Source organism: Fusarium venenatum (assembly GCF_020744135.1).
Source record: "Fusarium venenatum strain MPI-CAGE-CH-0201 chromosome Unknown EDB82scaffold_1, whole genome shotgun sequence".
Lineage (NCBI taxonomy): Eukaryota > Fungi > Ascomycota > Sordariomycetes > Hypocreales > Nectriaceae > Fusarium > Fusarium venenatum.
The window spans coordinates 4771453-4784523 of record NW_027072129.1 but is presented as its reverse complement, the minus strand read 5'-3'; the positions used below and the strand labels follow the sequence as shown (position 1 = coordinate 4784523).

Genomic DNA, 13071 nt, shown 5'->3' with positions numbered 1-13071 from the left:
AATGCCAAGAGCCCAATTCTTGCTTAATATCATGCTTAAACGAAAGATTGACGTTGACGATCTCTTGAGATTGAGAAAACATGCAGGGCGGAGGTAAGAACTGGAGACCGTCACTTTATGAGCTACCTATTTAGGAATCTCTCGCCTGATAGCTATAAAGTAGTTGTCCCTCCAACTCCGAAATCTTTAGGCAACTTCCTCTAAGCTTTAGCAAAGATGTTGACAAAAACAGCCTGCCTCTTCGGCCTCTCGGCCATATCCACTGTCAACGCCGTTCAGTATGGATACAATCATGTTCCCGTTCGGCCGGATCCCGCGCTGATAGCTGCTAATTTCAAAGATGTCGACATTGAATTGCTATCACCCGCTTTTGGCGGAGATAGACAGTCTGGGTTCAAGAACGGCACACAGGGACCAACCTCACATGAAGATATGGGTATGTCGCCATGTATCATTGAGGAGTCTGATTTACTAATGACAACAGAATCATTTATGGAAAGAGTCGCTGCCGACAACGATTACATGACATACCATACAGCAAACTTCACATCGGAGGAGTTCCGCTCATTTCCGTATGTCAAGTTATCAACAACAAAGGGACGTAGCAGATCAAACAAACTACGACTTTTTGTTCAGGCGAGCGTACATGGAAATGAACCCGCTGGTGACGAATCCATTCTTGCTCTCCTCGGCAAGTTCGACAATGATCCCGAGTGGGCTACCAAGATGCTCAAAGATACCGACATTGTCATCATGCCTCGCTACAACCCCGACGGAAACTACTATTTCCAGCGCATTCTCGCCTCTGGCCTTGATCCCAACCGTGATCATATCAAGCTTGCTCGTCAGCAGACCCGCGACATCAAGAAGTTCTTTAGTGAATTCGCACCTCATGTTGCGATTGATATGCACGAGTATGGTGCCTCTTCTAGATACGGCAACTATGTCCAGGCCGCGGATGGTCTCTTCTCTGCTGCCAAGAACCTGAACATCAACCAGGACATTCGGGAGCTTTCGGAAGAGTTGTTTGCTAAGAACATTGGCGAGGATATGGTCAAGGCCGGATTGAGGTGGGAACCATATGTCACCGGTTCGACCAACTCGACACCTGGTTACGTCCCCAAGTAAGCTCGCTTCTGATATCATGAGAATAATTGTCTAACAAAGTCTTTAAGGTTCGATGAGGCTGGTTCAGACGTAAAGATCGGCCGCAACGCCATGGGCGTGACTCAATGTGTCACCTTCTTAATCGAGATGCGAGGCATTGGTCTCGCTGACCAGGAATTCCAACGCCGAACTGCTGCTGGTTTGACCATGGCTAGCTCTATCATCGAGACAACTGCCAATAACGCAGAGAAGGTTTTGGAGACAGTCGAGGGCGGTATCAAGGACTTTGTCGAGTCCAAGGATCCCATTGTGATCACCGATTACACAGAGTTTAGCACTCGCGAATTCGAAATGATCGACGCAACGAACGGCTCCGTCGTCAAAGTTCCTGTTCAGTTCGCTTCTACAACCCCTACGACCGCTAATCTCACCCGATCTCGACCCGAGTCTTACCTTATCCCTGTAGCTTGGTCGAGCCTTGCAGAACGTCTGGAAGTTTCTGGCCTCGAAGTCAAGACTCTTGACAAGCCTTGGAGCGGCACCGTTGAGGCCTTTAACGTTACTTCTGCTGAGCTCTCTCGCTCTTACTACGAAGGTGTGGTTCTTGCGACTATCACAACCGAGACAAAGGAGAAGGAGATTAAGCTACCAGCCGGAAGTTTCCTTGTCAGCACCAGGCAGAAGAATGCCGGTTTGGCATTTGCTGCTCTTGAGCCTGAGAACATTGACTCTTATGCTAGTGTAAACATTATCCCGTTGAATGTCGGCGATGAGTACCCTATTTTTAGGGTCATGGAATAATGATGGAAATTCACTTCTTCCCTCTAATGTCTTGACCATTTACAAAAGAGACGAGACTTGAGACTATTATTTGTGCGAGTTTAAATAAGCCTTGAGGATATCACTTTTTGTATCCTGAGGCGACAATCTGAATATACTTTAGACAGACAAGATATTCCGAGCTCTAATTGTTTTTCATCGCTTTCGCTGGAATGTTGACAAGACTCGTGACTAAGACTACACCCAGCCATAATCCCTGCCAACTCACCGCCAGCCTCCTCCTTTTCGGACAATCATCATCAATCAAAACAAAAACAAAATGCTCGTCAAAGGAAGTGAATCAGGTTCTGAGACAAAGCCTTACCGGCGCATTGTTTTCTACCATCAAACTCACTATAAAGACGACAGATACATCTCGATACAACCCACAATTCTCCCAAGTGCAGGCGTCACACACGTCATCATCGCGGCTATTCACCTCAACACGCCTACGCGCATCACACTCAACAATGATCTCTACGATGCAGATAAATTCATTCCCCTCTGGGATGAAGTCAAAAAACTTCAAGCAGCAGGTATAAAAGTCCTCGGCATGCTGGGCGGCGCGGCGCAAGGGTCATACACAAAACTTGACGGCTCGCTTGAAGGCTTTCATCGATGGTACCAGCCACTGCGCAGAATGATCAAATGGGCTGGTTTCGACGGCTTGGATCTGGATATTGAAGAAGCAATGTCCCTCGGTGGTGTGATCCGTCTAATTGACCATCTCAAAACCGACTTTGGCCAATCCTTCCTCGTGACTCTCGCGCCCGTCGCACCAGCGTTACGCAATGAGCAAAACCTGGGTGGTTTCAACATGGAAGAGCTCGAAAAAGGTCTCGGGTCGCGTATAGCATGGTATAACACGCAATTTTACTGCGGCTGGGGCGACATGAGCGAGCCGCACGACTACGACAGAATCATCGCGCGCGGATGGCCGCAGGAGAAAGTGGTGATTGGGCTTGTAACAAACCCGTCCAACTGTTCTGGCTACGTGAAAGAAACAAAGCTGCGAAAGTGTCTCGGGGAGCTGGTAAGAAAATATCCACGTATCGGAGGCGTCATGGGTTGGGAGTACTACAACGCGAGGACGGAGGAAAGCTCCGAGCCATGGAAGTGGGCCGAGATGATCAATGACATATTAAATTATGATTCTAAAATGCAGGGAGAAAAGGAAATATATGAGGGTCATAAATCGTAGTTATGATGTTATATCTATGACGACAACCGTGCGCCACGCTCATCAGGGGGCAGGCACGCGACAGTACAAAGACCCCAGATTATTTATTTTGCAATACTTAATACACTCTAATTGTTATCTTAACTTTAGACATCAAGGTTATTTACTCTCCTGCCAAACATTACACATTCAATTCGCCAAGATGGGTTCCGAAGACGACGACAAGAAGCACATGGAAAACCACCAGCACCAGTTTTCCCACGACAACCACGATGACTGGGAGACTCAGCCTCCATACATGAGACCTGATGAAGCCACTGAGAAGCGAGAGAACTTTGAGAAAAAGGTTCACGGCTCGTGTCACTGTGGTCGAGTACAGTATTGGCTGAACAGTGATAAACCACTTGCTTCCAAGTACTGTCATTGCATTGACTGCAAGAAGATCCACGGTGAGTAATCCACTTTAGCGTAGTCTGGACCTACTTCGTGAATCATAACTCACCAATTGCAGGTGCTCCTTTCCAATGGGCAGCCATCTTTAAGAAAACCGATCTTGGTTTGTCTTCCCTTCTTGGAGTAGTCTGCACATATCCTAACATTAACAGCTTTCGAAAACGGCGTCAAGAATCTCCGTTTCTACAAGACTTCATCTGGAAAGAACGAGCACATTCTTCCCTGCAAGGTAGGCTGTGCCGAGTGTGGAAGTTGGATCATGGACGAAGGTCGAAACATGGTCCTTCTATTCCCCACGCTGTTGAACCTTGACACACCTCAACTCCGCGAGAACTTCCAACCTCAGTACGTCTTCATCATACATTGGCCGTCATATAAATTCTAACGAGAACAGATGCCACATCTTTTACACTCAAAGAGTAGTTGACATTCCTGATGGAAAGGACAAGTGGACCAAGCTCGACAAGGACAGTGAACTCATGAAGGATGTGGACTGAGTTGTGTTGTTTATGACTGATGACAAGCGGCGGCGTTGTGGGGATTGGGATCGGTATTGAAACGAGAATACCAATTGACGAATAAAGAGATTTTGTCGAAACTCAACGCGTAATAATATCGCTAGTGTGGATTGAGATGTTGTCAGCAGTCGTTGGGCGCCTCGTCCTAAATCCTTGTCTACCGTAGTAGCAACCTGGCTCTCAACCAATCACAAAGCAATTCCGGGCGAATGGTTTAGTGGTATAATACTCCCTTAGCATGTTCTCGACTCCGAGTTCGTCGTTTGGGAGTGGTCCAGGGTTCGATTCCCTGTTCGTCCAGCTTCGGTGGTTAGATTCCACCTTTACCACAATTTTTTTCAATTTTTTTTTATATATAATTTCTTACACGAAGTATATATACAATATGGATTTTATCTTCTAGTTTCTAGAAATAGTCATACTAGATATGATTGTCGTGGCGGTGACCCAGGCATAGAGTTGGCTCAGTATTCAGACTTGTAAATGCTGGCATCCCACGTAAGCCGGGCTGCATCGCGCATCCTTCGTGCCTACTAATAAACGATGTCTTCCCCTCATTTCTCAACACCATTGTTCTATCTCTTATCCAAACTTCAATCATGGCTACATTACGCGCAGCCATGAAGCCTGCAGTAGTCATTGTACCTGGCAACTTCAGCCTCCCTCGCTTCTGGGGCGCTATCCAGCAATCAGTCCAGGACAAGGGATATCCCGTCGAAGTTGCCGGTCTCAAATCTTCGCGGGAAGAAACTATCAATCCTGCACCTGGCTTAGCTGACGACGTGGAAGAAGCTTCATCAGTTCTTAAGAAGCACATCGATAAAGGAAGCGACGTTGTGTTGCTTATGCATTCATATGGAGGAATGGTTGGTACCGAGGCTACTCGTGGCCTGAGTCGCCTTGAGCGCGAGAAAGCTGGTCTGAAAGGTGGAATAACTCGTCTTGTCTTTCTGGCTTCCATCTTTGCGCCACCGGGCAAAAACACAAGGGGTTTGTATGAGGCAAATCCGGGTCGTTATCCCCGTCGAGAGGTGAATCAGCACTATCCAGACAAGTAGACAAGGGCTAACATAGATAATGTAGGGCGACTACCTCGTCTGTGATGAAAACACAGCAATGTGCTTTTACAGTGAACTCACGAAAGAGCAAGGACTTCCATTAGCTCAAGCTGCTTCCCAAGTCTACCAGGCTGCGCGAGTGTTTGGTGACGAACAGACATACGATGGTTTCCACAAGCTTATTCCTTCGAGTTGGATACTCACTAAGAAGGATTTGTTGGTTCCAGAGGCTGCGCAGAGGATGTTTATTGCTCGGCTTGAGGAACAGGGGGGTCGGAGTGTGCCTGTGTTTGAGCTCGATACGGGTCATTCACCCCACCAAACGAATCCTTCACTATTCATGGATACTCTAGAGGAAATCCTTGCGTAAGCGTCTTGAATGAAGGAGTTGTTGTGTTGGATTATATCGACCCACAGTTTTGTTTAATGGCTGAGATGAACATTTTGTGTAATCTTGTATGTTTGACTGTGAATTTCTTTCGACGGCTGGATGTATCTAATCAATACTACCACATCGAAATTCACGCGTCTCAAGCATCTGTCAGTCATTTTCAACCTTCACTGATGCAGGTACCAACATCAAACACGAGAATAGTCGTGTTCATTCCATTTGGAGGATTCCTTTTTGTTGGTTCCTCACATTCCTCACTTACCCTGTAAGATGGCAGGAAGTCGTGCTTGACCCTTGTAAGGGACGATCATGTCTCAGCGCCATTCCCTTGCATGTCCCCTGTAGATCTGGCCATTGCGACAACTTCAACTGGGCTTGCAGATTCTCAATTCCCAGTATCGTTCAAAGTCAATTCGATTACGGAAGTGTTGATCAGAATTATTATCTTTTTTCTCATTCTTTTTTTACCACCTTATTTACCCAAGCCAAATAAAGAGGGGAGACGTTGATCAAAAACGGTTAATTTAGTCCATTGAACATAGGTAGTAAAATATGCGCTTTCAGTTCTTGTCGTTCTCTAAATACTCAAACAATTCCCTCATGTGCCTTAGTTCCCCATAATGGAAATATTTCTTCCCTTGGCTATGGTTGAGGAGGTCAGGAAATCCATCGAGCCATCCATCCCTTCAGACAATTGCCCATTACAAGGTGAGACATTGGGACTACTTCATTCCTCCCATCCCATATCGCCTCCCCAAAATACGCTGCGATCTAATTGAGGAAAACAGGATTCCAGTCCAGGTCATCTTCCCTACCATTTAGTGCGTTTCATCAGCTTTCCTTTGCACAGTTCCAGCCACACTTGAAAACGATGCCCTGAAGATGTGTCTCTCCCTGCAGAAGGAGTTCTTGCCAGCCATTGTTACCGTCCCTAAGAATGACCAACTGGTATGCGCGACTCCTGTAAAAACGGTTTAATGGCTATCGCATTGTCTAGAACCGGGGTTCTAGGCCGAGAAGATTTTTCCAGCCGCGTGGGTTGACGTGTCTCGTCTTGCGAACAATGCAGTACCTCTTGTAGAGTGCCAACAGGAGAAGGGAGGTTAGCAAGGTGTTCCAGAATACAATAAAAGAGTTGTCGTCGTGTATATCAAGCTGGACATCTCTCGCCATTGAGAAAAAGCATCACCACACAACCTCCCAATCACACAGCAAAGGGAATCAACTCTTTTTTCTCAATCGCATCCGTCTATAACACCTTATCACACCTTTATACAAAAAAAATGAGACGCTCATTGGCTTTCTTGGCTCTGGCCGCCACAGCCCTTGCTGTCCCCCAAGCAGTCACAGAAGACATCAGCCCTAAGGATGGCCCTCCCAAAGGATGCACAACATCATACAGCGGTCAATTTGAAGTGACCATCTTCAAGCCTGGTAACACTAAGCGCGATCTCAGTGAGGTGAGTTGGTAAAACCCACAGATTAGAGCCCATTTACTAATAAGTAACAGAAGCGCTCGTGCAACGGAGAGGGTGTTCTCGTCCTAAGCCTCAAAGATGGAGTCCTCAAAGATGCCCAAGACCGCACAGGCTACATCTCCGACAGCTACCAATTCCAATTTGATAAGCCCGCTCAGTCTGGCGCAATCTATACCTCTGGCTTTTCCGTCTGCTCCAACGGTACACTCGCCCTCGGCGCGTCGGCCATCTTCTGGCAGTGCAAGTCGGGCGACTTCTACAACTTGTACGACCGCGACTGGGCTGAGCAATGTGAACCTGTCGAGTTTGGTGTTATGCCATGTGGTAAGGGAAGTTCGTCCAAGACTGCACCCAAGAAGAGAATTGTCGGAAGCAGCGTCGTTGCCACAACTGTCGTGACTGTTGTTTCGGATGGTACGACCAAGGAGGTTCCCACCACAATCGCAGTACCTATGTGCCAGATTGGTGACGGACAGGTGCAGGTTCGCACGACGCCTTGTGATGATATGGAACTTCCCATCATTACTGCTCCTCCTGTCAGTCAGGTCTCGGATGGCAAGCTTCAAATTCCTACCACTGCACCTCCAGCTCCTCCTGCGGTTCAGCCTCAAAACAACCCTGGAGAGGCTGAAAAGCCTGAAGGTGATGCACCTGAAAGTGGTGATGCACCTGAAAGTGGTGATGCACCTGGAAGTGGTGATGGAGGTGATGGAGGCGACTCTAGTGGTGACAGTGATGGCAACGGCAATGGTGGCGAGGGTGGTAGTGGCGAGGATTCGGGTGATAACTCTCGACCTGGTGCTTCACCTGCAGGCAACTCGGCACCAGAAAACACGGGCGCAGCATCGCAGAATTGCGCTGACTCTGATGATGAATCTTGCGGCCGTGGTCAAGGAAGCGCTGGTCGCTCCGGAAAATCCAAGCCCACAGAAACCGATGAACTGCTGGCCACTGACTCGGGTTCCCCTTCAGAGACTGGCGACACTGAAGAGACTGGTACTTCTCGCAGCGTTAGTACTCGCGCTGTCAAGCCTTTCCGACCTCAGAGTACCGACAAAGATGACGCTGAGGAGACGGATAGCGGCTCAGATGCAGGCTCGAATGACGACGACTCATCTTCTGATGCTGCGCAGTCGGATGCGTTGAAGATTGCTGCTAGTCTAGGCATGGTGTTTGTATCGGCTATGCTGGGTGGCTTATTGGTCTTGTGATGAACATGATGAAGATGATTGTTGTCGCGTCGTTGCATGGATTTGGTGTTTTGTTGGGTTTAATGTTTTTAAATATCATTTATCTTTGTTTAGTATCTGGAAAACAAATAGACGGTAATTTTTGAATCACTCATTGAAAACATTTAGTACCTGGCCTATTTACATCAAAGCTGGGATGGATTTTGGGGTTAGTTTAGGTTAGTTTAAGCCACCCAAATCAGACTTCTTAAGCTGTTTAATTTTATACCCTAAAATTTAGTCGAGAGACCTAGCAACGTGCCCACTACCTACTAGCGTCCATGGGCGGACATGGACCTGTCAACCTATTGCAACTTATGGCGAGTAATAGCAGCAGTACAGATCAGATAAGAGGGCTGATGGTGGTGAGATTCCTCTTATCCAATAGCATACGTCTAGGCGTGTGATTATGCCCTGTCAGGCTGAACGAGGTAAGATAGGCTGTAAAGGAAACAACGCATTATTGCATATCTGGACCTGAACCCCGCCTCAACTGGTCATGCCTTCCTACCTAATGGATGATTTCCGGCTGATGATTCAAAACTTGGTTTGCATCAATACCAGACCAAGATGACCCAGTTCACCTCTACAAAGAGTGAGAATCATGAAAGACACGGATTGTTTATCCTGCATCCTAACTCGGAGGAACCCCACGACAATAGCAAATACCTCGTTGAGTAAGCAACACCGATTGTTCTACGCAAGGCTGTTCAATTTTGGTTCTGATACCTCAACAGTATTGTCGCAATCCACGGTCTTGGTGGCCACCCATTGAAAACATGGACCGAAAAGGAAGACCGGCATCTGTGGCTACGGGACTCTCTACCACTTCATGTTCCCGAAGCGCGAATCATGAGTTTCGGATACGATTCAGTCGTACTATTCGGGAAGTCTCGTTCCCAGATCTGCGATTACGCTCTTGATCTGGCTAACCGCCTGGAGATATTTCGCCAAAGCCCACAAGAACGTTGTCGACCTTTACTCTTCATCTGCCATAGCCTCGGGGGCGTCGTGTTCAAGGAGTTCCTCGTCCAGGTAACACTGAATAAGGATCTTGAGCATCTGGCTCAAAGTGTTGCCGGCGTCATATTTCTTGGCTGCCCTCACAGAGGCTCTCGAGTCGCATCCCATGCACGTCTGCTATCAAAATTGATCAACAACGCGACACTTGGGACTGGTGCGAGATCCGACCTTTTAAAGACGCTCCAAGTATCTTCCGCCGAGCTTGAAGCAGTTTCTCAGCACGCAAGATATCCGTTAAAGTCTATCGTCATCGTGTCATTTTACGAGCAGCAGCCGACGGGACGAAGTATGGTAAAGGTGACCGACCCCAGAAGTTGGCATCAGCTCTAACTATAGAAACTAGGTTGTAGAACCATTCTCAGCAATCCTGGGCCTCCCTAACGAGCGTGCTGTCCCTGTCAATGCCAATCATCGTGGGCTCGCCCATGTTTCACCAAAAAAGCCTCAACAATACCTTCCAATATGGTCGTCCATAAAGCAGCTTGCAGAAGGTCAGTGATTGTATGGTTTTTTCCTTGAATACATTGCTAACATTACTGTTCAGGGTGTATTACCTCCATAGAAGCTGATAATAGGGATCTTCTTGACGCTCTGTTTTGCCTTGATCCTAAGGCGGCTCAAATGAGGCCTCGCCAATCACAAAATGGCACTTGCGAGTGGATATTTAGCCATCCCAAGTATGTGAAATGGCTGGAGTCGACTCAAACGCCATTACTTCTACTCACTGGTCTCGCGGGATCCGGAAAGAGTGTCCTCACACGTTGCGTGGCAGAGCATATCCAATCTTGCGGATCGAACAGAGACTTAGAATCCGGTTACCAAGTCGTCAGTCACTTTTGCTCATACATGGATGCTGTCTTCAATAGTGAGGACACTATACTCCGTACTCTACTGCACCAGCTCATTCAACTCAATCCACGTTGCGGTATTCTTGTGCGTAACCGAGTAGAAAGCTGCAAAACGGGGGGGAAAGTCTTTGACCTGACCACCAAAAAGATGTGGGAAGCTTTACAGCAGGTTCTTTCCATGCAAACCATGAGCAGGGTCATTATCGTCATTGATGCTATCGAAGAGCTTGGTCCCGCTGTTGCTACTGCTGTCCTCGTTGGCCTATCTGAAATTGCAAATGACCTCCAGAGACAAAATATACCCCTCAAAGCCTTCATTTCAAGTCGTCCAAGTACTGGTTTAACAAGTAGTGAGCTCAAAGGTCTTGAAATACTGCATCTCGGAGACGTTGATATGAAGAGCGACATTAAGAAATATCTCCAAAGCTCTGTTGACGATTTAAAAACCGAGAACGAAAGTTTCAACGCCTCTGTCACACCGACTCTTGAGCAGAAAATTGTTCTTTCCATTTCAGGTGCTGCAGCTGGCATGTTCCTCGTGGCTGTTCTCGCATGGGAAGACTTCCAACGAGGCATATTTTGGAATGAACACACGATAGACGAGAAATTAGACGAAGTCCTCTTGAGTGGTACCAGCATGGTAACGTTCTACGACAAGATGATTGAAAAGATTGACGATTCGGTTCTTGAAGACATATTCCTGATGTTTTCTATCTTAGCCGCAGCGGCGCGACCTATGTCAGAAGTTGAGATTGGGACAATCCTAGGTATCTGTCGATCCAGAAAGCCCATCAAGCGGTCTTCTGATTTCGAGCCTTTCCGGAATTTGAACGCAGTGGTAGAAAGAGAGGTTCCGCACCTTGTATCACAACAGGATGACGGGACAATGGCTTTTGTTCATTTGTCATTCAAAGACTACCTCGAAAGCCAGAACCATTTCAAACAAATCATTGAGACGGGACGTCAAAGTATCACCAAGGCTTGCCTCATGTATCTCAAGTTGGCGGATCTATTGGAAAGTGCTTCAACTGAATCAGAACACGATGGTACGATCCCTGAACTTCTACACCACGACTTTGCAGTCTTCCACCGTGCTGACATTTCCCTGACAGAACTAACCGAACAGTATCCCTTTCTTGATTATGCCAGTAGCCACTTTCTATGGCACATCAGAAAATTCCCAACGCACGATCCCATGTGGCTACTATTTTCTGAAACAACAGGGGACAAAAGCATTTACTCTTTGAGCTCTCTATGGCCGGAAGGGAAATATTATGGAACGACACCTTTAAGATATGTCCTCAGCAATATGCCCGAGCCTTCTGCGCTCTCTCTTACACGCATGTTCCAAGACCATGGCTATGACATGGACGAGAACTGGTCATCATGCCCTGGGAGAGCACTCCAATACTGTTGTATGATTGCGAACACTGAATTCGGAAGAAAGGCAGCTTCTCTACTTCTTGAACTTGAAGCAAACCCAAACCTTCCCAGAAACCATTTCCGATCGAATCTTGCAATTGCCCTCACGGCAAAAGCATGGGACTTGTATGACGAGCTACTATCTCACCCAATGACTGACTTGAGTGCGAGAAATGAGCAGGGCGGTACGTTATTGCATGATCAAGTCAGAGGTGGCCCTACCCAGCGCGTTGCCGAGATGTTGGACTTGATTACTGAAACGGATCTCAATGCCCAAGACCGCGATGGATACACTCCCCTTCACCTGGCAACCTCTCTTGGTAGGGAAGACGTCGTTCGTATGCTGCTCAGCAAGCCAGGTATTCGGCTCGACTTGGCCGACAGGATAGGCAGAACACCACTGACTTTGGCTACTTACTGGGGGCTAAAGTCAATGGCTTTGGTACTCATCGAACACTCAGAGGCATTTCCAATCGCTAGAGGAGGACATCTTAGCGCACTGGTTCTCGCAGCGAAGCATGGCGATAAGGATATATGTGAGCGTTTGATGGCGACTTGTGGTTACCGGAACCTGTGCTTCCATCTCGACATGTCAGGCAAGGGAGTGTTGCATCATGCCGCTATGAACGATTGGGACGACATGATAGACACCTGTTTGCATCATGGTGGCCAGACGCTGAACATAGACCAGATAGACCACTCCGGTCGTAGCGCGTTGCACTACGCTTCCCAGCTTGGCAACTTCTACAGCTGCCAGGCTCTTATTCAGGGTGGCGCCAGTCTCACACTGCAGGACCGTCTGGGTAGGACAGCCGTCCAGGCCGCTGCTGATGCTGGTTTCAAAGAATGTCTCATCCTGCTTCTAGAAAGCGGTCGTGTTGATCCGACACAGAGAGATATCGAAGGGCGCAGTTTGGTCCACTGGATAGCCACTTTGGACTGTGTTGATGCGATGGAGATGGTATCAGAGATGCCCGGCGCAAAGCTGGACCAGCGAGACCGTCATGGTAAAACACCCATTGACATTGCTTTTATCTGCAAGAGCAAATACGTCGGCATGTTCCTCGCTGAGAAAGTGCCACATACCAATATTTACTCTTGGGAACAGATGTACGACACGCCATATGTTGAGTATGGGGCCGAGGATTGCAGGGTTCACACATCCTACGAAGCAGATTTGCTGGAAAGAAATGCGAGACGTCAAAGGATAGCGAATGAAGAAAATCTGCAAGTCCAAATACAGTACCCATATCACCTTTGGGCACTGGTTCCATATAATCGTGAGGAGGTTGAGACCAAGAAAGAGGATCCTGAGAAGTCTAGTAAAAAGAAAGCTTCGAAGGACAAGACCTCGAAAGGAAAGACTAGCAAGGAGAAGTCGTCAAAAGATAAAGCTTCAAAGGAGAAAGGTTCGAAGGACAAATCTTCCAAGAAGAAATCATCGAAATCTGTGAAGAAATGAAAAGTCTACAGTATAAATTAGATACAAATGTTCTCCTCTTTTGAGTGAAGTCCTGTATAATCTCACATGCCAATATATGTATG

At 47.4% G+C, this 13071-nt stretch overlaps 6 protein-coding genes and 1 non-coding gene across 7 annotated transcripts; all 7 read left to right on the top strand.

Annotated features, from left to right (window-relative positions):
- Positions 1 to 63: 63 nt before the first annotated feature.
- On the top strand, positions 64 to 2191 carry EDB82DRAFT_564805 (uncharacterized protein). The gene is made up of 3 exons (XM_065609796.1): positions 64 to 436; positions 485 to 1124; positions 1176 to 2191. The coding sequence occupies exons 1-3, from the start codon at positions 217 to 219 to the stop codon at positions 1906 to 1908; spliced, it is 1593 nt and encodes a 530-aa protein (XP_065465571.1). The 5' UTR covers positions 64 to 216; the 3' UTR covers positions 1909 to 2191.
- EDB82DRAFT_486572 (glycoside hydrolase superfamily) lies at positions 2183 to 3236 on the top strand. The gene has a single exon (XM_025730658.2). It carries the CDS (start codon positions 2207 to 2209, stop codon positions 3125 to 3127), a length of 921 nt encoding a protein of 306 aa, XP_025589761.1. The 5' UTR covers positions 2183 to 2206; the 3' UTR covers positions 3128 to 3236.
- Positions 3237 to 3308: 72 nt separating this feature from the next.
- EDB82DRAFT_532676 (Mss4-like protein) lies at positions 3309 to 4097 on the top strand (the record flags this gene model as incomplete). Its single annotated transcript, XM_025730659.2, has 4 exons — positions 3309 to 3555; positions 3618 to 3662; positions 3712 to 3904; positions 3954 to 4097. 4 exons carry the CDS (start codon positions 3309 to 3311, stop codon positions 4054 to 4056), a joined length of 588 nt encoding a protein of 195 aa, XP_025589762.1. The 3' UTR covers positions 4057 to 4097.
- A 183-nt stretch (positions 4098 to 4280) lies between these two features.
- EDB82DRAFT_t62 lies at positions 4281 to 4377 on the top strand. The gene has a single exon. It is a non-coding gene; the product is annotated as a tRNA-Ala (tRNA).
- A 247-nt stretch (positions 4378 to 4624) lies between these two features.
- On the top strand, positions 4625 to 5682 carry EDB82DRAFT_46441 (Alpha/Beta hydrolase protein). The gene is made up of 2 exons (XM_025730660.2): positions 4625 to 5108; positions 5161 to 5682. Exons 1-2 carry the CDS (start codon positions 4677 to 4679, stop codon positions 5503 to 5505), a joined length of 777 nt encoding a protein of 258 aa, XP_025589763.1. The 5' UTR covers positions 4625 to 4676; the 3' UTR covers positions 5506 to 5682.
- Positions 5683 to 6809: 1127 nt separating this feature from the next.
- Positions 6810 to 8359, top strand: EDB82DRAFT_571343 (uncharacterized protein; the record flags this gene model as incomplete). The annotated part of the gene is made up of 2 exons (XM_025730662.2): positions 6810 to 6986; positions 7037 to 8359. The coding sequence occupies 2 exons, from the start codon at positions 6810 to 6812 to the stop codon at positions 8213 to 8215; spliced, it is 1356 nt and encodes a 451-aa protein (XP_025589765.1). The 3' UTR covers positions 8216 to 8359.
- A 444-nt stretch (positions 8360 to 8803) lies between these two features.
- EDB82DRAFT_422883 (uncharacterized protein) lies at positions 8804 to 12988 on the top strand (the record flags this gene model as incomplete). The annotated part of the gene is made up of 6 exons (XM_065607623.1): positions 8804 to 8910; positions 8971 to 9316; positions 9434 to 9547; positions 9600 to 9747; positions 10203 to 11150; positions 11217 to 12988. The coding sequence occupies 6 exons, from the start codon at positions 8804 to 8806 to the stop codon at positions 12986 to 12988; spliced, it is 3435 nt and encodes a 1144-aa protein (XP_065465570.1).
- Positions 12989 to 13071: the final 83 nt, after the last annotated feature.

What these genes read in the sequence shown, in the direction of transcription:
- EDB82DRAFT_46441 (XM_025730660.2), top strand. Translation starts at nt 4,677, where the DNA reads ATGGCTACATTACGCGCAGCCATGAAGCCTGCAGTAGTCATTGTACCT. An exon ending in GTCGTTATCCCCGTCGAGAG is followed by an intron (nt 5,109 to 5,160) that starts GTGAATCAGCAC and finishes TAGATAATGTAG; the next exon opens with GGCGACTACCTCGTCTGTGA.
- EDB82DRAFT_486572 (XM_025730658.2), top strand. Translation starts at nt 2,207, where the DNA reads ATGCTCGTCAAAGGAAGTGAATCAGGTTCTGAGACAAAGCCTTACCGG.
- EDB82DRAFT_564805 (XM_065609796.1), top strand. Translation starts at nt 217, where the DNA reads ATGTTGACAAAAACAGCCTGCCTCTTCGGCCTCTCGGCCATATCCACT. An exon ending in AACCTCACATGAAGATATGG is followed by an intron (nt 437 to 484) that starts GTATGTCGCCAT and finishes TAATGACAACAG; the next exon opens with AATCATTTATGGAAAGAGTC. An exon ending in ACACCTGGTTACGTCCCCAA is followed by an intron (nt 1,125 to 1,175) that starts GTAAGCTCGCTT and finishes AAAGTCTTTAAG; the next exon opens with GTTCGATGAGGCTGGTTCAG.